At 49.0% G+C, this 23,103-nt stretch overlaps 1 protein-coding gene and 1 pseudogene across 1 annotated transcript in view; one reads left to right on the top strand and one right to left on the bottom strand.

Annotated features, from left to right (window-relative positions):
* Positions 1-9,823: 9,823 nt before the first annotated feature.
* LOC113177233 (mitochondrial nicotinamide adenine dinucleotide transporter SLC25A51-like) lies at positions 9,824-10,700 on the bottom strand (annotated as a pseudogene).
* Positions 10,701-15,753: 5,053 nt separating this feature from the next.
* Positions 15,754-23,103, top strand: part of Twsg1 (twisted gastrulation BMP signaling modulator 1) — a 35,864-nt gene continuing 28,514 nt past the window's right edge. Inside the window, exons 1-2 of the mRNA XM_026381778.2 lie at positions 15,754-16,020; positions 18,126-18,290. Of these exons, the coding sequence (XP_026237563.1) occupies positions 18,168-18,290 (123 nt within the window). The 5' untranslated portion in view covers positions 15,754-16,020; positions 18,126-18,167. The remainder of the gene's footprint in view (positions 16,021-18,125; positions 18,291-23,103) is intronic.

Raw genomic sequence — 23,103 nt, 5'->3', positions numbered from 1 at the left:
CTTGACTGATGGGAAGCTCAAAGCTCAATTTATTGCTTAGTTGGTCAACAGGTCTCTTCAGGAGGCCACAGCATCAAGGGTCTGCCCTCTTCCCAGACTCCCTCTTGGCTTTGGTTCTGTGCTAGGCCAGGGCCTCTGCACAGGCATCAGGAAAAGGCTGTTGGTCTCCACCTCTTCCATCATCTCCCTCTTCACCTCCTTGGATGAGTCCTGGGCGCAGGGCTCAGTGTAGAAGTCCTCCCTGCAGGGACCAGGCGGCACAGGATCCTCCCTGCAGTGCCCTGGAGGGTGTCTGCACACCCCCCAAGGTAGTACCAACCCTTCCTGCCAGCCATCTGCCAGTGCCTGTGCCTCCGGGCCAGCCTCTGCAAGGCCGACTCCCTCCCGGCCGTGCCCCCCGAGGGCCTGCCCAGGCGATGTGGTCCTTGCTCACTCTGCAGCATCCTCGCTGGCCCTGGTGGCAGCTGGCATATCAGCGCTGGCAAGGAGGTGGACGTCCATGTTGGTGGGTGGTCATCAGGGATGAAGTCTCCATGGGTGACAGGGACGAAGCCCAGACAGCGGCTGCAGTGTGGGTGGGAGAGACCCAAACCGTGGACCTTCCTTGGCCCCTTGCAGCTAAAGTTGATCCCCTTCCTTCTCTGGTCTGAACCAGGGTTTCTCAACCCCCACACCAGGGACCTTTGGGACTGGTAATTCTACATCAGGGAGGGTGGCCTGGGCAGGGCGGGAGGCTGAGCCTCAACCCTCCAGATGCAGTGAGACCACCCCTCTCCAGTTGTGACCAATGAAAGTGTCAGTCAACAGACTTTGCCACAGATCCCTGGTTGAGAGCCCCCTGTTGTAGGGGCCGGGTCTGCCCTAGGAGCGGGATCTGCCTTAGAGGCCGGGTTTGCCCTAGGGGCTGAGTCTGCCTTAGCGCCTGTCTGCTTCTTCTTGCTCCACTTCAGTTCCCCCCAGGCTCTCTGCTCACCAACTAAGGGGAGGAGGAAGCAGCTGGGGAGGGGGTAGTGGGGGTCAGGGAATGTGTTCTGATTCTCAGCCAGAGCACAGTTGTGCAAAGACTGCACCCCACAGAACCCCGACTGGTCCTCAGAAGACCAGGTGGCTGGCTGGGGGCAGGGCCAGGCCCTGGCTTTCATTAGACCCCCCACCACCACCCCGGCACAGCCTGTGTTCTCAGTGCCTCCAAGAAAAACAGAGCTCAGCTGGAGCAGTGCTCAGCCCACCCGCCCTTCCGGGGCCTGAGAGCGAGCCCCACACCAAAAGTGAAAACCAGGAGAGAGCGGACGGCTTGCGGCTGGGGCCAGGCCCTGTGCTGGCCCTGTGGGCCACAGTGCGGCTCCTGCACATGAGGTAGAGATGCCCACGCACGGCCTCCCAGACCTCGTTCCTGCCTGGGGACCCAGATATGGCATCAGAGGCGGTCTTCATCCCCACAGGTGCTGTCCAGGCTAAGGGTGGCCTGCTGGCATGGCCTCTTGAGGTCCTCAGCTTCAGGTCCCCAAGGGAGATAGGAGGGGTCAACGTGAGGAGGGCAGCTGCCCTCACCACCCCACCCCTGGGCTGGCCCAGCACCTGCCACACCCACCTGGGGTCCTCCAGGGTCCTGGCAGGGGATGTCCTTGACATAGACTGAGTTCCCCTGCAAGGGGCGGAGCTTCTGATTGACACTTTCCAGGCTTCCTCCCTGGTACAGGCCACCCAGGGGAGGATGAGACACAGCTGGCTCAGGCCTGGCCAGCGTGAGTTCCCAGTGGCCAACCCAAGCAGGCTCCAGTTGCTCAGAGCCCCCAGGGACAGCTGCAAGGGGGAAAGAGACAAGGCGGGCTCCTGTCACTCGCCCTGTGCTGGAGACCTGGCTTCCTGTCCCTGCACCCCATGCCAGGCAGCTTCTGCACCCTGGATCTACTTGATTTTTTAAAAATATTTTATTAGTTGTTGGTGGCCCTTTATTCATTTTTATGTGGTGCTGAGAATCAAACCCAGTGCCTCACACATCTAGGCAAGCGCACTGAGCTACAACCCCAACCCTACTTGATTTTTCCCCCAGAATTTCTCTCTTTATTTTCACTTCCTGTATTTTCTCTGATTTCACTCCTTACATGGTCCTAGACCTCACAAATCAGTTTTACTATGGACAGTCTAAACTCCCACTCTGACATTTCTTCCATTAGGGTGTTTAAGAGTATCTTGGTTTGTTTGGGACAATTTGTTCCCTTGCTTTTTCATGTTGGGTGTCTACCCCTCTAGCAGAATGGGTCTGAGGCAGTCGAGTTTCTACTCTGTGGACAGCACCTCACAGTTTAGGGGGAGACAAAAAAATAACAACAAATAATGCCAACAATTATACAGCATTAAACCAAATAGTTCCTGCTATGACATCTACGATGCTGTCACAAGAAACAGAAAATATATGATCAGTTATTGCCTACCATAAAAACAGCGAGTTTGCAAAAGGGTTTACAATTTCAAATGGTGGACAGGGAGAGAACCCAAGAGATGTAGAAAGTGGTAATTACAAAGGAGGAGAGAAGATAGAGATAAAACATCAGGGCTGGGACCGGGGCTCAGAGGTAGAGCACTTGCTTACCATGCGTGGGGCACTGGTTCAATCCTCAGCATCACATAAAAATAAAATATTGTGTCCATCTATAACTAAAAATAAATATTTCTTAAAAATCAAAGGAAGAATAAAAAAGAGAGCAACAGATATTGGCTATTCGCAGAAGAGAGAAAGAGAATCAAGATAAAAATTTTTAAAGTAAAAATAATACAAAACCAAACCAAAAAACACCCTAGTCCTCAAAATACTGCTCCATGAATATTAACTGGCTTCCAAAAATGCTAGAATTAAGAAAAAAGAAACAAATATGTATAAGTGTCCATGAACCATTCAAGTCACAATTAAGACGGGGGCGGAGGGGGGGGATCTCAATGAAAAGCTATAGAATTGTGTCCTGAGTTCAAACCCGCCTCAGCTTCCCTTCTCAGCAGCCTAGATGGGTGGGGTCGGAGGCTCCACCCTGGGGTGGGCGGAGCTCCTGGGGGCGGGGCCTAGGCCTAGGTGGGCTCCAGGTTCGCCCCTGAATGGTGATTGGTCTGGAGATCCTGCATCGGCGCTCCCCAAGGGCCCAGCATTGCTGTGCCCCAGGCAGGTCCCTTTAATTCCCTCATCCCTGCACTTTGTCCAAGGGGGAAGGAGGGGCTGCTCTGGCTGGGAGTGGCACTGGGGACGTCTTCCTTATTTTATTATATCCAGCCTCCTTAGGCTCTGGTCTGCTTTGAATGTCCAGGATTAAGTCTCAGTAAAGTACCTTTTTTTCTTGGTGTCACACGGGGCAGTCAGGGTAAGTGACCTCTTCCATTTCCCCATTTTCTGCGCCCTGGACCTGGAGGGGGCTGGTTCAGCCTGTGTTCCCACAGAGCCGGGGTGCAGGTCTGGGTTGGCTGCCGCTGGCTCTGCGAGACCCGGAGCCTCAGTTTCCCTCAGCAGATCTCCCTGGTGAGATCTCCCTAGCCCACCCCCGTAGCTCCTTCATGACCGGACAGGATTAGTGATCCTGTGTCCACATCCTCACTGCCCCTGTGCTCCCTGCTGGGAAAGACCTATGGGGGTCCCCTGCCCACCCAGACCACCAGAAATGCCAGCGGGTGTCCATGCCTGCTGGTGAGCTACCTCAAACTGGCCAAGACGTCTGTCCTCATGAGGGTCCTGGAGACAGCTGCTCATCTGCCCAGGGGAACTAAAGCATCCTGCTGGGAAGTGGCTGTCCAACCTCACAGCCCCATCTGTGCCACCTGGCACTGTCACCAGGGCCAGCAGGGACCTGCAGATCCATGCTCAGGGATCTCTATGTGCAAGAACCTTATCCAGTGTGCTTCCCTTCCTGGTGCCATCTCCTCTCTGTTGGTGCCCAGCGCAGGACCATTCTGCTGCTCCACAATGGCCTCTGCTTTCTGGATCTCACCTGGGCCAGGTTCAAGGTGGGGAAAGCAGGGTCCCAGCAGCCCTCTGAAGTCAGATTAAGGGGCCCTGTCACACTGGGTGGGAGTGGGGGTGTCCGGACCTGACGAGAGAAGGAGCCTGTCACACCCACCTGGCACCTGGGCAACCTGGGCCAAGCCCCTGAGCTTCCTGGTCTCAGTCCCCCAGGCTTCTGGAAGGGGGCAAGAGCCGGGTCAGTACCCGAGGGACTGGGAAGTCCTTATCAGAAGTGTCTCTGTGACTGGTGTGGTGGCCTCAGGGTGGGGGCTCTGGAGTGTGGGGGTCTTGAAAGGAGTGGAAGCATGGGGGTGATGACTGGCTGTTGGAGCAGCAGGAAGGTAGTGGGTCCTTTTGGCACCTCTAAAGGACTCTCCCAAGAAAGAGCAGCATCCCTGGTCACCCTGCATGGCCAAAGTAGCCCTGGACCAGTGCCCCAACTGCCAGGTTCAAGGGCAGGTCCCAGGGGCAGGAGTGGGTGGAGAGAAGGGCCAGCTGGGGAGAAGGGGTGCCCAAGGCCTGACAGGGCAGGATGAGGGGTGGAGAGAACATGTGGTGAGGCGCTGGGGGCCTCCCTGTGTGTCCTGCTGCACAGGGATGGGGTCATTTCCCTCTCTGACTTTGTGTGCCTGTTGGGTTTCTGCAGCTTGCCCTCACACCTCGGCAAGGGCAGCTAAAGGGCAGATGCCCAGGGAACTGGGGAAGTTCCCTACCTGCTCTGAGGAGAGAGCCCTGCAGGCCAGGCGGGGCTCATGCATTCCCAGGAGGAGCACGACCTGGAGACTGCACCAGGAACCAGACTCCTCGTTCAGACTAGGCCGGGTTCCAGATTTCTTTCTGTTACTGTGTGATGCTGGACAAGTTGATCATCCACCCTGGGCTCCTGCTTCCTCTTCTGTAAGTGGGGACAAGTGGACATCTGCAGGGTGTAGCGGGTGGGATGATGGGCACACTTGGCATTAAACGTGAGGCCCAGCCTCACCTGAGCTTCAGATCAGCATGGCCTTCTCCATATTCCCAATATCTTGGGATGCACTTCCACCAACAGCTGCTCTGTTTTTCTGAAATGAAGTTCACCTGGCCATCCTGTAGTCCACTTCATATGAATAGGACGAGCTGGGCAGAGCCGGGTGGGGTCAGGCCCCCCTTCCCCCCCAGGGATGCTGATGGGATTGTGGCTGAGTTCTCTTGGTCTGGATGGCCTGAGTCCTCCGTCTTCCATCCTACGGGCCCTGTCACCACGGTTTCCAGATCTGGTTCAGCAGAGGAGAGAGAGGGGCCTCTGTCCTGCCCTGGCCCCTCTGCAGGGCTCATGCTAACCTTTGCAGCACTTGCTATGAGCAAGTGAGGCCCAAAACACCAGCTCCAGGCACCCCATGGTGTCTGCCTCTGTGTGCCCCCCCCCCCAGCACCTTGGTATTAACAGAGCTGCAGCCAAGGCTGCATGGTGCAGGCAGGGTCCATCTTTCCCAGACAGACTGTTCCCAGGCCCCCAGTGCACATGTGAAGGTCACTGCCTACCTGGGGGCAGAGGCAGATGGCACAGGTAGGGTTGGTCCAGGGCCGGGGCCTGGCTGGCGGCTGCTGGACACCAGCATGGCTGACCTTCATTAGTTCAAGGAGCTTTTATTAGGGCCCCTGGGCAGGCAGGCTGGGCTGGGTGTGGGGACCAGAGTAGCAGGAGACAAGGAGCCCCAGCAGGGGAGGACAAGAGGCTCTGGGTGGACGCAGGCCTGGGCGAGGGGGCTCTAACCCATCCTAGAAGATGTCCCTGAGGGAAGACTGGCCACAGAAATGGCTCAAGCAAAGACCCTGGGGTATGCCCAGGGAGAGACGCCAGGAGGAAGAGACTTGGGGGCAGGGATGGGAACTGAGCAGAGGTGGAGGTCAGCAATGCCACTGCTTTTTTTGGGGAATGAGTGTCACTCTGAAACCAGAGGAGGTGATCCAAGTGACAGACTGCCATGCGCTAAGTCTCAGGAGGGTGTCTTCAAGGAGTTTGCCCACATCTGAGGTCACCTCTCCCTGAAACTCAGGGTGCTCCACCCACTGCACAGCCTCTTCTGGGGTGGAGACAGACCTGGCCGGGTGCATCCTTTCCAGCCCCTCAGCCACCTGGAGCCCGTGCCTCCAGCTCCTACTACAGCCCCATCTGTGCCACCCTGCACTGTCACCAGGGCCAGCAGGGACCTGCAGATCCATGCTCAGGCATCTCTGTGTGCAAGTCTTAATGAAGCACATTAATGGACAGAGGCTGGAGGACCCTGGGGAGGGCAGGGGAGGAGTGGGTCACCAGGAAAAGGAGGCAGAAGGATTTGGGCAGGAAGTGCATTTGGCAACTGGGTCTTTGAGAACACTCATTCTAATTGATTGATTGATTGATTGATTGATATCAGGGGTTGAACCCAGGGGCGCTTAACCACTGAGCCACATCCCAGCACCTCCTCACCTTTTTTGTTTGTTTAATTCAATTTGTTTGTTTAATTTCTCAAAGTTGCTGAGGTTGGCTTTGAACCTATGATCCTCCTGCCTTAGCCTCCTAAACTGCTGGGATTGCAGACATGAGCCACCAGGAACAGCTGACTACTCTAATTCTGAGAGCCTGTGCTGAAGGAGTTAATTCTGAATTGCCCTGGAGTGTGGCAGCTGCTCAAGGACATTCAACGCCCTGTCATTTAAAAGTAGCTAAGAGGGCAAAGACAGGAGGCTGGAGGGGAGGCTGGGCTGAGAGCAAAGGAGGCCTATTCCTTCATTTCTACTTTGAATTTAGAGCAGTTTTACATTCACAGCAAAATTGAGCAGAAGGGACTGAGAGTCCCCATAGAAAGCTCCTTCACAACCCAGACCCCCAGAGTGGGGTGGTCCAGGACAAACATGGGGTGTACCACGGAAAAACCCCTCACTGGCACATCATACACCCACAGTTCCCAGAGTCCCCATTGCACAGAGGGGTCACTCATGATGTGGGATGTTTTGTGGGATTGGACGAAGGTCTAATTTCGTGTGTCTGTCACCACACATCATCCAGTATGGTGTCTTGCACGCTGCCTGTGCCTACCTCTCACCTGACCCTTTGCAACACTAATCTTTCACTGTCTCTGGAGTTCAGGCTTTTCCAGAATGCCCTAGAGATGGAATCATAAAACACGTGGCCTTTTCAGACTGGCTTCATTCACCAGCACGCTTAAACTCCCTCCCAGTGTGTTCTTGGCTTAACAGCTCCTTTCTCTGCAGTACTGAATATCACCATGAGCTATTGAAGGACGCCATGGTTGCTTGCAAGCCTGGGAAATCACCAATAAAGCCTCTATAAATATTCGTGAGCAAGTTTAGGTGTGAATGTAAGTTTTCAGCTTCTTTGCGTACACACCAATGAGTGGATAGCTGGGCGGGATGGCAAAGGTACGCAGCCTTTAAGAAACTGCCTGTCCCCAGAGCAGTGGTGCCTTCTTCATTCCCACCAGAGATGAAGGGGCCCCAGGTCCTTGCCAGGACGCCCTGGTGTCAGTCTCGTGGTGGATTTTGGCCATTCCATTAGGTACGTGGAGGCACTGCACTGTGGTCGATGGACCCTTCTCTTAGGACATGTGATGTGGAGCTTGTCCTCAGATGCCTATTTGCCTTCTGTATATCTTGTTTGATTCGGAGCCTGATAAGGTCTTCGGCCCAGGTTGTAATCAGGTTGCTTCTTATTGCTGAGTTTTGAGCGTCCTTTGCGTGTTTTGTGTAGCAGTCTTTTTATTCCATGTCTTTTGCTAAGTTTTCTCCCTTGTCTGTGGCTTGGTTTTTTTCCTTCTCCTAAGAGTGTTTCTTTTGCAGAGCAAAACTGGAGGGCATTAAGTGGAAGAAGCGAGGCATGGAGGACAAGCCCTGCTGACCCCCTGTTTGGATTTTGAAGACTGCAACTGAGATATCACTTAGAATTTTGGTCTAGCTTCCATCATTAAACAGGAGGATTGATTATGATCATGTTACTTGTTTGCGTTCTTCCTTTCTGAGAGAGAAAGTCCGGTGGTCTATTTTCAGAACATAGAATAATTGGTAAGACTGGATCTTACCAATTTAGCTTTAATTGGTAAGATCCAGTTGCAGCTTATTTCTGTCATTGGCTGTGGTTTGACAAAAAAGAAAATGAGTTACAAATTGGAGAGAGCTGCCCCTTGACTGTAAGGAAACCAGATACCCACAAAGAGGAACTTCACCCATGGTAACATGGTGAAGAACTGAACTGCCAAGGTCTGAGCAGAGAAGGACTTTGGCAAGAGAACATATCTTCAGGTGGGCAGGGGACCTGGTGAGGTGGCACAAGACTGTGTGTGTCCTCCTTCCTTTTGGGGGATCTGTGTTGAACTTTTGCTGGTCTCCAGGTATGTATCACTCCTCCATTATGATTCCTAAGCATGCTCAATTGATTCCTGAACATCTCTTTCCTTGGGTTCTCTGAGCACAGCTCAGTACACTGGAATTTTTTTTTTTTTTGAGAGAGTTAGAGAGGAGAGAGAGAGAGAGAGAGAGAGAGAGAGAGAGAGAGAGAGAGAGAGAATTTTTAATATTTATTTTTTAGTTCTCGGCGGACACAACATCTTTTGTTGGTATGTGGTGCTGAGGATCGAACCCGGGCCGCATGAACGCCAGGCGAGCGCGCTACCGCTTGAGCCACATCCCCAGCCCCAGTACACTGGAATTTGCAGTAAGAAGTTCACCTCTGCAGCTGAACGCCACCAAGTGACCTCAGTCAATTCCACGTGGAATGAAAGGATTGCCCAGCTGAGCCCAGGCTGAATTCCTGATCCACAAAGTCATGGGCTCTGCACCCAGTTTTGCATTTTTCCTTTTAAAATTTTTCACCAGTTAAATGGTGAAAATTTCCTGAGAATAGAGTCTGTCTGCCTCCTCCTTGCTCTGCTTTTCAGGAAGTCCTGCCTTCTGGTTTCTGTGCCCATCCACACCAAGGTCTTCTTCCTGGAAGGGAGATGGAATTCCAGGCTGAAATCTCTCAGGCCAGACAGTTTCAAAGGTTTCAGCCCATAATTGCTGGATCTTATTGCAGCACAGAACATCATGGTCGGACTGTGTAACAGAGGATGCTGATCACCTCATGGCACAGCTTCAGAGGTCTTAGTCCATAGAAGGCCAACTCCACTCCTCAGGGCCCAAGGTGAGGCTGAACATCATGGCAGGAGAGTATGGCAGAGGGAAGAAGCTCACATCACGGTGATCAAGAAGCAGAGAGCCCGGTTTTTTTTTTTTTTTTTTTTTTTTTGCTTAGAGATAGGGCCTCACTAAGTTGCTTAGGGCCTTGTTAAATTGATGGCTTTGAATTTATAATCCTCCTGCCCTAGCCGCTGGGATCACAGGTGTGCGCCACACCCGGCTGTGTTTGGCTTCTTTGTCCTGTCATGTATATGCTTGAGTTCCGTGAAGAATACCCTTGTAACTGCTCCTGAGAGGCAAGAAGGAAGGAACAGAGTGACAAAGCAAGCCAGAGAAGTCCCAGGGCCCCCCAGCATTCTCTCTTACAGGCTGTTCTGGGAAAAGAATCATATCTTTGCTATTAAGTTACCCTAGGAAAGGTCATCAGATAGACAGCTATTTACCAAAAAAATCAGCCAAAAACTCTTGGTGAGGATAAAAACAACAAAACAAAACAAAAAACCCCAAATTTTCCTACTGAAACTTTTTTATTGTGTGCTGTTGTTGCCTAAGGAAAGTAACTTGACCATAATGCGTGCAGCCTGGACTTAATGACACCAACTGTATACAAGCCACTTAGGAACAAGACAATCTACATTCTCAGATCTACTTAGGTGATAAATGTCACTTCACCAATGGCTTTTCTCACATAACCTTTAAGAAGAACTCATAAGTTGCACTGATTATGCCCCAAGAGATGAGGGACTGGTGGTAATTCAGATGGGCACCTCTGAAAAGATTTGTCAGTTTCTGGTCTTGTTGTAGCCAGGTTGTTTTGAACACCTTGAGAAAGACTGAAATTTCCCACCAATCTGTGTCTGTGTGCAAGTTTTTATGACACTAATTGGAAAAAGCAAGAATCCCAACATGGCACCCAATAGACCTCCAAAGATAAAGTCATTGACCAAATGAGCACCATGAGTCCCTGTAGTAGGCTCTTTACTGGACCTCACAGGCCAAAGGAGAGGACATTGCTGAATCCATTAAGGAATAGAATGGGCAGCAACCCCCACCGATACTCTCCACTCCATGGCATTTCAGTGCCCTGAAGCCTAAAGTGTTTGTGACCTTGTCATGATACCTGTGGTCTTGAAGCCACGTCTGAACTCCTTCTGATGGAGTGAAAAAATGGATTCTGTTGTCCCTGCCAGTGTGCCACCACGACACAGGGTGCAAACTCTGGGGCACAGAGGCACTTTCAAAGAAGGCAGGGCAAATCCTTAAACAGACCAGACACAAGTGCCAGGGTGCTTGTCTTCTGCATCAGTGGGGAAGGATCCTGCCATACAAGTTCCAAAATCCATCCCTCAACAGAAGTTCTGCATTGCGGGTTTGGCTTCCATAGAGTTGCTGCTGAGAAAGGATCTCCTGCAAGGGAATGTGAAGGCCACGTTGTTGGAAGCTCCACAGCGGCCGCACAGCAGGGCTTCACTTCTCCAACATTGGTGATGTGAGGTGAGATCTCTGGTTTTGAAGATGTTAGAATCAGTGGCCTCTTCTCATGAGCTTCTGAATTCATCATGTTGCCTAAGTTGCCTCCCCTTTGTGAAGTTTATTTTTTTTAGTTGTAGCTGGACACAACATCTTTATTTCACTTGTTTATTTATTTATTTATTTTTAATGTGGTGCTGAGGATCGAACCCAGGGTCTTGCACGTTCGAGGTGAGCACTCTACCACTGAACCACAACCCCAGCCCCATGTGAAGGATTTTTTTTTTATAAACTTATTTCAAAACTGCATCTTATGTCAGGCAAGTTGGCACACCCCTATAATACCAGCAATTTGGGATGCTAAGGCAAGAGGATTGCCAGTCCATGGTCAGTCTGGGCATTTTAGCCAGAACTGTGATCCCAGCTAAGCCTGGCGGTGGGAAGGATAAAACTTTCCCAGTTTCTTCCATTGTTACAGTTTTGTTAGTTTCTCTCTTCTGGAGTCAATTTTGTTAGCTGGATTTCCAAACAAGAGACTAAATGAGTCAACTCCTCCCAGAGGTGAACAGCTTGTTATTTTCCCCTAAGATGCATTAAGGGTGACCCCAGTTCCAAAGCACCTAACCTGTGCCCCAGAAACACTCTGGGACGTGAGGTGTCCTAGCACATCTGATTCTGTGGAATCCTTTCAAAGCAAAGGCACCAGAAGCTCCAACTGGCCAGGTCACCATTCATGTATTTCAAGGGCTTTTGTTTACTAGATTATAGGTAGAGAAACTATAAGGATGGCCTTAGCCTAAGCAACTCCATTTTAAAACTCTTAAAATAAACCTGCATTCTCACCAGGCAAGCCACAGAGCCCTCCAATATGTCATCAAGCATAGCCTGATAAAACAAGTCACTTTCCACAACCCTGATAAGAGCCAGGAGGGTGATATTAGGGTGGAAACCACCAGACCATATGTCCTCACCTGGTAACAGCTGATAGGGATCAAAAGTGCATGCAGAAGCTCCCAAAACTTAGTATAAATAATGGAACAAATGAACAGACATTCAGCCAGCTGATGCTGATGCACACAAGCCTGAGAGCCCGATGAGGACCTAGACTGACATCCCATCTCTCCTCATCTGCCTGATCCTCTGCTTCGTCCTCACTACTCTCAAACTCTACAGCAGCCTCTTGACCCTTCTCCTCAGCCAGCCATCAACTCCACACCAGGAGAAGCCTCGGTACATCAGCTGGACTTAAAACCTGAGACCTCAGACTTTAGCACTTGAACTTGGCAAGCAGAGGGAATGTCTGTAATGAGTCTGTCATGAATTAGTGTGTTTGCAGTGCTTAGAGTTAACTTAGAATTGTTTGCTGTGAATTGGTTTATGTCTATCGGAGAGCCCAGCATTAAGGATTGTCATTTCTTGATTAAGAAACTATTGAGTGAAACGTTTTGAGTGATTTTGAGTGAATAAAACATTGAAAAGGGCATTAGCATGTGGACATTCTTTATTTCTCCCCTCGACTGCATAAGTCGTACTTTTGCCCATCACAACAGAAACAGAAGTGGGAATTAAGACCAGCTCAGTAGAGCTTGGCCAAGGACACCAGGCCCCATGCCTAAGGCTGCCAGTGGCTGTAGGACAGTGGCCAGTGAGCCCTCTAGCCAGTGCCCACCCTGACCTTTTCATCAAACCCTACTAAGAAGCATCCCAGCACCATCAGATCCTCTCCTTCACAATGACATAAAGGCTGCTGGTCAAATAAAAGAGCCACCACATTGACCTCTGTGGGTTTTGGGTTCCTGAATCTCAACCGCAGACCTGAAACCATTGGAAAACTACCTGAGAGGGCTTAACAACCATTTGACTCTCTGGGGCCTATCAGAAAGACTTGTTTGTTTGTTGCTGTACTGGGGACTGAGCCCAGGGTGCTCCACCAATGAACTACATCCCCAACCCTTTTCATTTTTTATTTTGAGAAAAGGTCTAACTAAGTGGCCCAGGCTGGCCTTGAACTTGCAATCCTCCTGCCTCAGCCTCCTGAGTCTCTGGGATGACAGGCATGCACTATAATGACCAGTCAGAAAAGATTAACTTTAAAATAACCATTTTCTCCTTATTACTCAAGTAATACATGGAAGGACATCAGCAAATGTACAAGAAGAAAAAAACATCAACAAGTACAACACTCAGTCTCACTAAGACAAGCATGCCCAAACCATGGTCATCTTTCCAGAACTTTTCAACACCTGTACATGCAATTTAAAAATATCTAGACATGTACATGCATTCCAAAAATATATAGACTACTCTAAAAGTTTTATAGATCATTAATATCTTTCCATGTCAACAATACTCATCTGCCCCATTAGCTCAAAAAGCAGTGTGATCTGTGAACCTCTGGGGGATTCATGAGCGCAAAACTATTTGTATTTTAATGGTAAGACATCATTTGCCTTTTGCACTTTCATCCTTTTTGTTGTTGTTGTTTTTAGGTATACATGACAGTAGAGTGACATCATACATATATGGAGTATATCTTCTCATTCTTGCAGTTGTACATGATGTGGAGTTACACTGGTCCTGCATTCATTTATGAACATAGGAAAGTTATTTCTGATTCATTCTGTCTTTCCTACCCCCATCCCCCTCCCTTCCCTTCATTCCCTTTTGTCTAATCCAGTGAACCTCTATTCTTCTCTCTCCCCCTTATTGTGTATTAGCATCCTTACATCAGAGAGAACATTTGACCTTTGGGTTTTTGGGATTGGCTTAGTTCACTTAGCATGGTAGTCTCCAGTTCCATCCATTTACCAGCAAATGCCATTATTTCATATTTCTTTATGGCTGAGTAATAATCCATTATGTATATGTACTACATTTTCTTTATCCATTTATCTGTTGAAGGGCACCGAGGCTGGTTCCACAGCGTAGCTACTGTGAACTGTCTGCTCTTGTTCTATCCCAAGCATACACTTAACCTTCCTAGAGGCTAAATGATTTACAGCAGTATGAATATAGAAACAGATATAAAAGTAAAGCTGCTTCTATTGTTTGATGCTAAACAGAATAACAAAAATCTCAAAGCATACCACTCTTTCTACCATTTTATTAGTTTGGGAATATATACTTAGTTTTCATGAAACATTATTTATGCTACCATATAATGAATTTATTGTTATTTTTAAATGAAATAGTATTTTAAATTTCTCTTTTAATTTCAAAAGCTTTGACAGATGCATCTATACATCCTCTTTGGAACCTCCATAATTTTGAAAAAAAAATGTAAAGGGATCCTGAGACCAAATAGCTTAAGAATCTCTGATTAACTACACCATTTTCTAAAATGGCTGACTGATTCCATTGATCTGAAGTATCATAACTCCTTTAACCAGTAAGTAACCCTGAGAATAAGATCAAGGTAAATTTGTGCATACCCTTAATTATCCTCTTAGAATAATTTTCAGAGGTGAGTTTTCTTGTTTTTATTTTTTGATGTATTATTTTATTTTTTCAGGGGTGAGTTTCAAATGAACTAGTATGGACAATGCAATCTGCCCCTCAGCCACTTGGTTATTTCCATTCTTCGGTTTCCCTACAATACACCAAGGGGAGTGAAAGGCATGGAGTCTCCTCCTAGCTTAAGGGTTTCACACGAGGTGGTCCTTCCCAAGGGGAAAGGACCTTGTGGACTATCTACTTCCATGGGCTCGAACCTAAACACCCTCGAATCTTGTTTAAAAGCAAATTCCTGGTGGGGAGGGGGGATGGGTGCAGCTACCTACGCGCTAACTATTGCTGGGATGAGCTCCCTTTTCGTAAAATACAGGCTGAAATGATGCCCAAGTGAGATGGGCTCCGCTGCCCTCTGTGCTGGACTTCAGGTCAGTTCCTTTCCCAGGGCCTGGGGCTTTCCCAGCCAGGATCCACGCAGCCTTCTCTTCATTTCCATCGCTGAGCTAAATCCGGATGGACACTCCAAGGACTCAGCAGATTACAAATCCATTAAATCCTAAATTTTCAATTCTGAGAATATTTCAGAAACAATTGACACAGGTGCTTTAAAATCAGTTGGAAATGATAATCTAGAGCTTCCAGGTGTATTAACATTATAATTACCATATTATTGGTATGTAATTACAATATACTATATTTAAGTATTTATGAGTGTGCCACACCTGGGATGATGGGACACAAAGGAGTTTTTTTGTTTTATGCTAAGGGGGACTGAACCCGGGGGCGTTTAACCACTGAGCCAGCCCTTTTCCTTTTCTGTAACAGGGTCTCCCTAAGTTGCTTAGAGCCTCACTAAGTTGCTGAGTGCTGGCCTTGAACTCGCGATCCTCCTGATCTTCAGGTCCAGCCTCCGTAGCCGCTGGGATGACAGCTCGGCTGACACGAAGGATCTCCACCAACCGTGAAGAAGTCTGGAAGGTTCTGACTCAGTGGGCCCCAGGCCAGTCCAGAAGCCTGCATTGGAAATGCGCGCCGCTGCTGACGTCAACCAGGGCCAGCGTCCGCCGGTCGGTACGGGACGGGCGGCCCCGCGGAGGCCGCGGTGCATCTCCGGCAGAACAGCTGCCCCCGGGGCTGCGGCGGGCTTTCGCCGGCGCCCGGCGCAGGTCGGCCTTTGAGCCCAGCGGCTGTCGACTGCAGCACCTCAACCCCAGGACCTCGGGTCTGGTCGCAGGTCTGCAGGGGCCTGAGGAGGGCCCACCCAGGCGCTGCAGGAGCAGCTGGGAAGACCGCGGAGAGAAGGCGCACCAGGGCGGCGCTCGCCCCGGCTGGGTTCCCTGCGGGGGCGCGCGCGAGTGGGCGAGCCTGGGGCGTGGCTTCTGGAGGGGCGGGGCCACATGGTGGGTGGGGCCGGCCGAGGTGGGCGGAGCCGAGAGCGAGGGCCGAGAGGAGGCGGCCCCGGGCCCCAGTCTTCGGGGCTGAGGCGCGCGGAAGCTTCCGAGTGCTGCGCGGAGCGGCGGCTGGAGGCGCGGCCCAGCCTCACTCGCTCGGCCACCGCGGCGCGCCCGCGGGGAACGAGAGCCGACGGCGCAAAGTGAGCCGCCGGGTCGACCCGGAGCTGGGCCGTGCAGGTGCGGGCGGGGCGGGGCGGGGCCGCGGACCGCCCCCTGCGCGCCCCCGGGCCCCGCACGCCCCCCGTCCACCCCCTGCGCGTCCCCGGGCCCCGCGCGCCCGCCCGCGCAGACAAAAGCTGCCGCTGCGCCCCGCTGCTGTCAGCGGCGCCTCGGGGACCTGGGCCACCGGGCCGACATCGGAGAACGTCGCGGCGTGGGGACGGGCCCGCTGCGTCGCTCTGCGGCTCCGTGGACAGGCCGCAGCCCTCGGCACGGGTTCGGGCGGTCGGCAGCGAGGCCCGCGGAGAGAGGAGCGAGTGACGGGCGCGGGAGGGCTGGTGGTCGCAGGTGAGAGCTGCTCTGGGCACAGCCTGTCGGGGGCCTGCGCGGGCCTCGCGGGGCCGCCCCGAGGGCCCGGAAGTGGGGCCAGCGCTGCGCTGCGCGGGGACCCGCGGGGCGCGGAGGGGCCGGGCGAGGCCTGCGGAGCGCCACCCGATCTGCGCGGCCCTGATCCCCGGTCACGGAGCGTCCCCGCGGGTGTCCCTGATGCCCAGGAGTGTGCTCCCCACCCACGGGCTACCTCTCCTGCCTCAGTAGTTACTTGATTCGTTATAGTTTGGAGATTTTTTTTTTTTTTAGTTGTCCACGGATCTTTTATTTTATTTATTCTTATGCGATGCTGAGGATCGAACCCAGGGCATTTCCAGTGAGTCCCAGTCCCTTGGAGATGTTTTTAACCTCAAGAAAGTACATTTTCTCTTCCTTAAGCTGTTTGTGTCTTTTTTATCCTTTCTTTTTGTACTGTAGTGTCTTCTTTTAGTTTTTTTTTTTTTTTTTTTTGTAGATGTAGATGGACAGCATGCCTATATTTTATTTGTGTATTTTTTATGTGGTGCTGAGGATCGAACCCAGTGCCTCCCACATCCAAGGCAAGCTCTCTGCCACTGAGCTACAGCCCCAGGCCCCTGTAGTGTCTTCTTAATAAGTTAAGAATCCATGGTTCTAACAAAATAAATTTTTTGAACATAATATCTATCTATCTATCTATTTATTTATTTATTTATTTATTTATTAAATCTCCATTTTATAGATAAAATAGAATAGGAATGACATTAAGACGTGTTTCCCCAGTATTTTTATTTATTTTTATGTGGTTCTGAGGATCGAACCCAGGGCCTTGCACACGCTAGGCCAGCGCTCTCTACCTCTGAGCCACAACCCCAGCCCACAAAATAAATTTTTTATTTTATTTATTATTATTATTTTGGTATGGGATTGAACCCTGGGGTGCTTAACCACTGAGCCACATCTCCAGCCCCCCCCTCCTTTTTTTTAGTTGTAGTTGAACACAGTACCTTTATTTATTTATATGTGGTGCCGAGGATTGGACCCAGTGTCTCACATGTGCAAGGCAAGCGTTCTACCACTGAGCCACAACTCTAGCCCCTCCCCAGCCCTTTTTATGTTTCATTTTGAGACAGGGTCTTGCTGAATTGCTGAGGCTGGTTTTGGACATGCAGTCATCCTGTCTCAGCCTCCCGAGCTGCTGGGATTACTCAGCATTCTTAATGCAATTAATAATTTACTGCCCCCTTTGTTATTGGTTCAATTATTTAAGGAATGACTTCGGACTGGACTCCTTTCATTGAGCTTCTTTATTCTCTTAAGAGATAAAGTGAAACCCTTTAATTATGCATAACTATAAAGCTCTAATAAAAAAAAGTCAAGCAAACACACACAAAAATAAGAGAGATAAAGCAAGATAGTCATAAATAATCATTAGAATAATTTCCATCTATAAGTTTGTTTTGATTCTAAACATTTTAAAATTGGGGCTGGGGATGTAGCTCAGACGTAGAGTGCTTGCCCTGTATGCAAGAGGCTTTGGGTCCCCCCACCCCACCAAAAAAAAAAAAAAACTTGTTCAGTGTTTTTAAAATTATATTACAACATTAGTAATTTTTATGTGGGTTTGAAGTTGAATAATGGACCTGAAATCAAAGTTGAATAGTAGCAGCATAGTACTGAAACTCATTGATTGAGTGTTGAACTTTCTGGTTACTAAGAATTTAGACATGGTCACTTAACTTTTGAGGTCACCATTTCTGGTAGGTTCTGTATGATAGGTCTTTGAAGATGGCTATCAAGACATTATTAAGATATAGTTTAGGGCTGGGGTTGTAGCACAGTGGTTGAGCACTTGCCTTTCATGCCTGATACACTGGGTTTGATCCTTAGTACCACATAAAAAATTTAAAAATAAAATAAAGATATATTTAAAAATATATAGTTTAATTTTTGAATGTTTAGTCTTTCATTGGGATGATTTTGAAATGATCATTTAAAGTATTTTGACACAAACAACCAGTTTTGGTTCATTTTGATTTCCGTTTCAGTACTTGTCTTTTACCCTGCCATTCACCTTTGAATCAACTGCTTGTCTGTCTATGTAGCTTCCTGGGAGTACTGATCCGCCTTCATCTCACTGAAGCATCATGAAGTCACACCATTCTGCTGTGCTTATGCTAGCCTTCCTGACACTCCTGATGTGGCTCCCTGGGTCACTGAGCTGCAACAAAGCACTGTGTGCTAGTGACGTCAGCAAATGCCTCATTCAGGTAGGACCAAGAGTCCTCTGCTAATGTTAAAACACATAGTAAAGGGGCTGGGGATGTGGCTCAAGTGGTAGTTCACTCGCCTGGCATGCACAGGGCGCTGGGTTCGATTCTCAGCACCACATAAAAATAAAATAAAGATGTTGTGTCCACCGAAAACTAAAACAACAACAACAACAACAACAACAACAACAAAACACATAGTAAAGCTGAAAAACAGTATACAGATAGTGTGTATATGATGTGGCATTGGGCCTGAGGTGCTGAACTATGGTGCACTCTGGATTTTTACCTCTGTCATGTGTTGCACACAAGCACTATAGAATTTAAGAAGTTCAGTACTACCAGGTGCAGTGGTGCACACCTATAATCCAGTTACTTGGGAGGCTGAGGAGGTTTGCATGTTCTAGGCCAGCCTAGGCAACTTAGTGAGACCCTGTCTCAAAATAAAACAAATAGGCAAAGGGGTTTGGGATGTAGATCAATGGTAGAACTGTGTTCAATCCCCAGTACTATAAAATATAATTAAATTCAATACTGAGTCTCATATCCTGCTTTTTTAAAAAATATTTATTCTTAAGTTTTAGGTGGACACAATATCTTTATTTTACATTTAGGTGGTACTGAGGATCAAACCCAGTGCCTCGTGCATGCTAGGAGAGCACTCTACCTCTGAGCCACAACCCCAGCCCCGATATCCTGCTTTGTAAACATGCTGTTATAAGGTGATGAGCATCTTTTTCAGGTGAATTTCAGGATTCCCTTATGTAATCTAATATTTAATTGCAAAGAGACTCAAAGACTATGTTTAGAAAAAAAATTTAGCAGCTCAACTAATAGAAACATTGTTCCCTAAGTGTAATATATCATTTTATATTGCAGTGTAACAAAGTACTTCAAAACATAGTAGCTTAGTGGAGTAAATACTCATTCTCTCTTGAAATTTCTGAGACTGGAACCCTGGGAGCAGTTCAGCTTTGTGGTTCTGCCTCAGTGTATCTCATGGGTTGCAGGCAAGTGTTGGCTTGGATTAGAGACTCCGCGTCCAGGATACTTTAACGTGGACTCTTATGGTCATCAAGCCAAGCCCACTACCCTAGGTACTGCTCTCTCTCTCTCTGAGGAGAAAAGAGGCTCCATAACTTGGCAGGGTTCATATAGGGAGTAAGTACCTGAGGGACCCGATCTGGCTTGACTCCAAGTCTGCAGCCTTCCGCTGAACGTTCTGGCTCGTCTCTTGTTCCCTCTCCCACTAGACTAGCAATAGCCTTTTCATTTTGAGTGTGTCTTTATTAGTCTCCCTTCTTGTTATTGATTGTGGGCTAAGAAATTTAGTAACCGTGCTTGTAGGTTGAGTAGACTTATCTAAAATGCCAGAACTGGTTCAGATTTCAGACTTTGTGACAGAGTTTAGAATACTTTCATATACCTAATGGTATCTTGAAATGGGACCCAAATCTAAGCATGAAGTGCATTTGTTTCATATAAACCTTACTTATACACAGAGTCTGAAGGTAACTTTATGTGCTTTTTTTAGAGCACCTGCATTTTGACTGTGACCCAGCACCTGAGGCAGGTGAAATGTCACTTGTGGCATCATTCTGGTACTCAGCCAGTTTCACAATTTGGAGCAGTTCATGTTCGGGATGCTGTACCTTTATTAGCATTCCTTGTGAAGTGTGGTTCAGCCAGCTCTGCAGTGTGGTGGTCCTTACTGGGGTGGTAGTTATAGATTAGAGGCACTGTGTGCCTCTTTCTGGTGTTTTGAGTCTTCTCATTCATAATTGAAATTCTCATCACCCCCCCCCCCCCATCTCATACCATGATAACCCTTCTTCGTGTTTCAAATTAGAATGTTTACCTGGAAGAATTTGCTTGTTGTCTGGCTTTAACTTTTTCCTGTGGACATGTTCAAGTGTGGACAGAGGAGACGGGAGGAGGCAGCCGTCAGCTGTTAGCGCATCCTGGCTGTGGGCTGCCCTTCTTTTGTTGGTGTGTGATTCTGCTGCATGTCTGTGGCAGGTCAGACTCTCTGACACCCAGCTGTGAGACCAGAATGCAGCTGGAGCTCCTGAGGTGGCAGGTAATGTCATCTGCACAGCAACTGGCTTTGTGCTGCGGTCAGATGGGCTCTGCCCCTTCCAGGTCATTCAGCATACCTTTGTCATTCATCGTTGAAAATAAGGTCTTGGAACCATTGCTGTGTCTGGGGGTTAGGGGAGATTCACTTGAACCTCAGGTTGTTTTCGTTTTTGACACTCCAAGTTTCCATTAGTTCCAGTAATTAAAAATGATACTTTAAAATACTTTTCTTTGTAAGGAGAGTTTAAAAGAGAAAGCTTTGGGTTAATGTTGATAAATACTCTCTAAGGTTTTTGTTTGTTTGTTTAAAGAAACTTTTTTAGCTTGAAGGTTTTAAGATTTATAAAATACTTCAAAAAGTAAAGAATTTTATGCAAGTATAAAAACTGGACTAGTAAATAAGACTCCACCTTGTGAAAGAAGCTAGGATTGGAGTTTTGTCTGATGCACGGGGCTGACATTCTGAGGCTGCGGCTGCTCTTCAGGCAGGAAGTGGTGACTCTTTTTCTGGAGTAGCAGACCCAGGCCTTCTGGTGTGTGGAGGGTGCTTGGGATTGCAGATTGTGTGGGGCAGGGACTTCCTCTGTTCTTCCTCTGTTCAGTCACAATTCCAGCACTGACCTGGGACATGCTTTCACTGCACCTCTGGCTGCTGTCATGGACTCCGGAGCTCTGGCAGATGTCCTCACGATTGGACCCCCAGTTCCCTTGTGTTCCTTTCACTATGGCTGTGTGATAGATCACCCCAAGAACCAGTGGCTGAGCTCAGCATTTATTTTGCGGAGGCATTTCTTTCTGAGCAGGGCCGGGGGAGAGCTGGCCTCTTGTGAGGTCCTTCACTGGAGTTGAGGCAGCACTACCCACCAGGCCTGCCCTGTCGAGTTGGTGGGAGCTAGGTGCATGTGGCAAGTGAAGTGTCACTAGTGTGATTGGAACACCAAGTTTTAAATTTTACTCAATTTAATTAAAATACCTATGTGTGACCGACGGCTGTTCACTGTACTGGACATCCAAAATCTGAGTGATCACAAAATCTGACACCTGAGCTGGAAATATCCTTTGGGCATTCCTCCCCACCCCAGACTCCCTCGCTCCCTCCCTGCCTGTGCCTTCTGCATGGGCTCTCCACTGCACTGCTTCAGGCAGAGCGATGCCTCACATCCTGGATCTCCAATGCCGTAGGTGGAGAGGATGTGGGCCTGCACCTGTGGTGTTGGGGATTGAACCCGGGGCCTTGTGCACACAATGCTACCACTCCACCAACTGAGCTATATACCCAGCCCTGGGCCTCCGCCTTTCCATGGAGGAGCAACAGTGTCACTTTGTCAGGAAGCATGAGGACAGGACACAATCCTGTGGCCACCTGTGGAAAACACAGCCCATTAGCCTCTCACCTGGGAAAGGGGCGGGCTGGATGGCTCGGTGTTCTCCTGGTTCAATGCAGCTCTAAAGAAAAAAACAACTACTGTATGTCAGATATTTGTTTTTTTAATTGTAGTAGTAAATTGTTAAATTTTCAGAAGAATACACAGCAAAAAATCTCTGGATCCAGTTCTCCCTACTCCTCCTCTTGTTACAAAGGGAGATCCACATTTAATGTTTTAGCTACTTCTATTTTCATTTCTGTTTGTGATTTTTACCGAGATGATGAAATACTAAACTTTTACTACCATTTCTTGATTTTTCAATTCTAGGGATTGTGTGTCTAAAACTGCTTTTCTGCCACAATAGATGAGGGTGTATCCCACTCACCCACCCCCACCCCTGCCCTCTGTGGTTTCCTCACTGTTTCAAGTTTATCTCTGGTTTCCTTTTTAATTTCTACAATGTATTTAAGCCTTTCTGCTCTGTTCTGATTTCTGATGTAAGAGGAGATTAATAGCCCCATTCTTCCCTTTAAAGATTCTAATTTTTAGCAACAAGATATAGTACAATTTTTAAGAACAGTGCACCAGGCTCAGTGGCACACACCTGTGATCCCACCTACCCAGGAGGCAGAGGCAGGAAGATGGCCAGGTTGAGGCCAGCCTGGGCAATTCAATAAAACCCTGTCCCCAAATTAAAAATAAGGGCTGGGGATTTGGCTCAGAAGTAGAGTACCCCTGGGGTCAATCCCCATACTTTCCCCTCCAGGAGCATAGAGAAAGGAGGGTTAATCAGGGCTACAGTCTCAGGCAATCCTTGCCACACTTCACATCATAGAAAGCCAAGAATTGCGATTTCCTCATATATGCGAATGCTGCCCTCAGCGTTTTCACTCCTGGCCTGACCTCTGGAGAGCAGCGTAAGCTGAGGGTACTGGGTTATTTCCCGACTTCACTCCTGTTGTGGGGTTGCTAGATCTCTGCTCTGGAGACAGCCTGCTGTGATGGTGAGGGCAGCGCTGCACTTGCAGGCCCTGTGCCCGGGGCAAGTCAGTCAGTCTCAGGGTCTCTGTTTCCTCACCTGCCAAGCACAGGGAGCAGCCAGGCCTGCCCGTGTGGTCACTGTGCTGTGCCCGGCACTTGGGTGCTCCTGTGGCAGTAACTACCCTTGTGCTTGGGTTCTTGGCTGTGTTTGTGTCTTCCCAGTTTTGTTCAGGTGTGTTCCGCAGTTAGCGCTCTGCGGTCTGAAGATGGCGAGAGCCTGGACTGCTGGCTGCTGCTCGCTTTCACTTGAGGAGCTCTGTCTGAGTTGCTAACTGTCCTTCTTTGTCTTGCATCGTCAGCCGATGATTCCTTGGGTGTTTTAAACT

This window comes from Urocitellus parryii, chromosome 13, assembly GCF_045843805.1.
Source record: "Urocitellus parryii isolate mUroPar1 chromosome 13, mUroPar1.hap1, whole genome shotgun sequence".
Taxonomy (NCBI): domain Eukaryota; kingdom Metazoa; phylum Chordata; class Mammalia; order Rodentia; family Sciuridae; genus Urocitellus; species Urocitellus parryii.
Note: the sequence above shows the minus strand (reverse complement) of the source record. Positions and strands in the feature narration are given on the sequence as shown.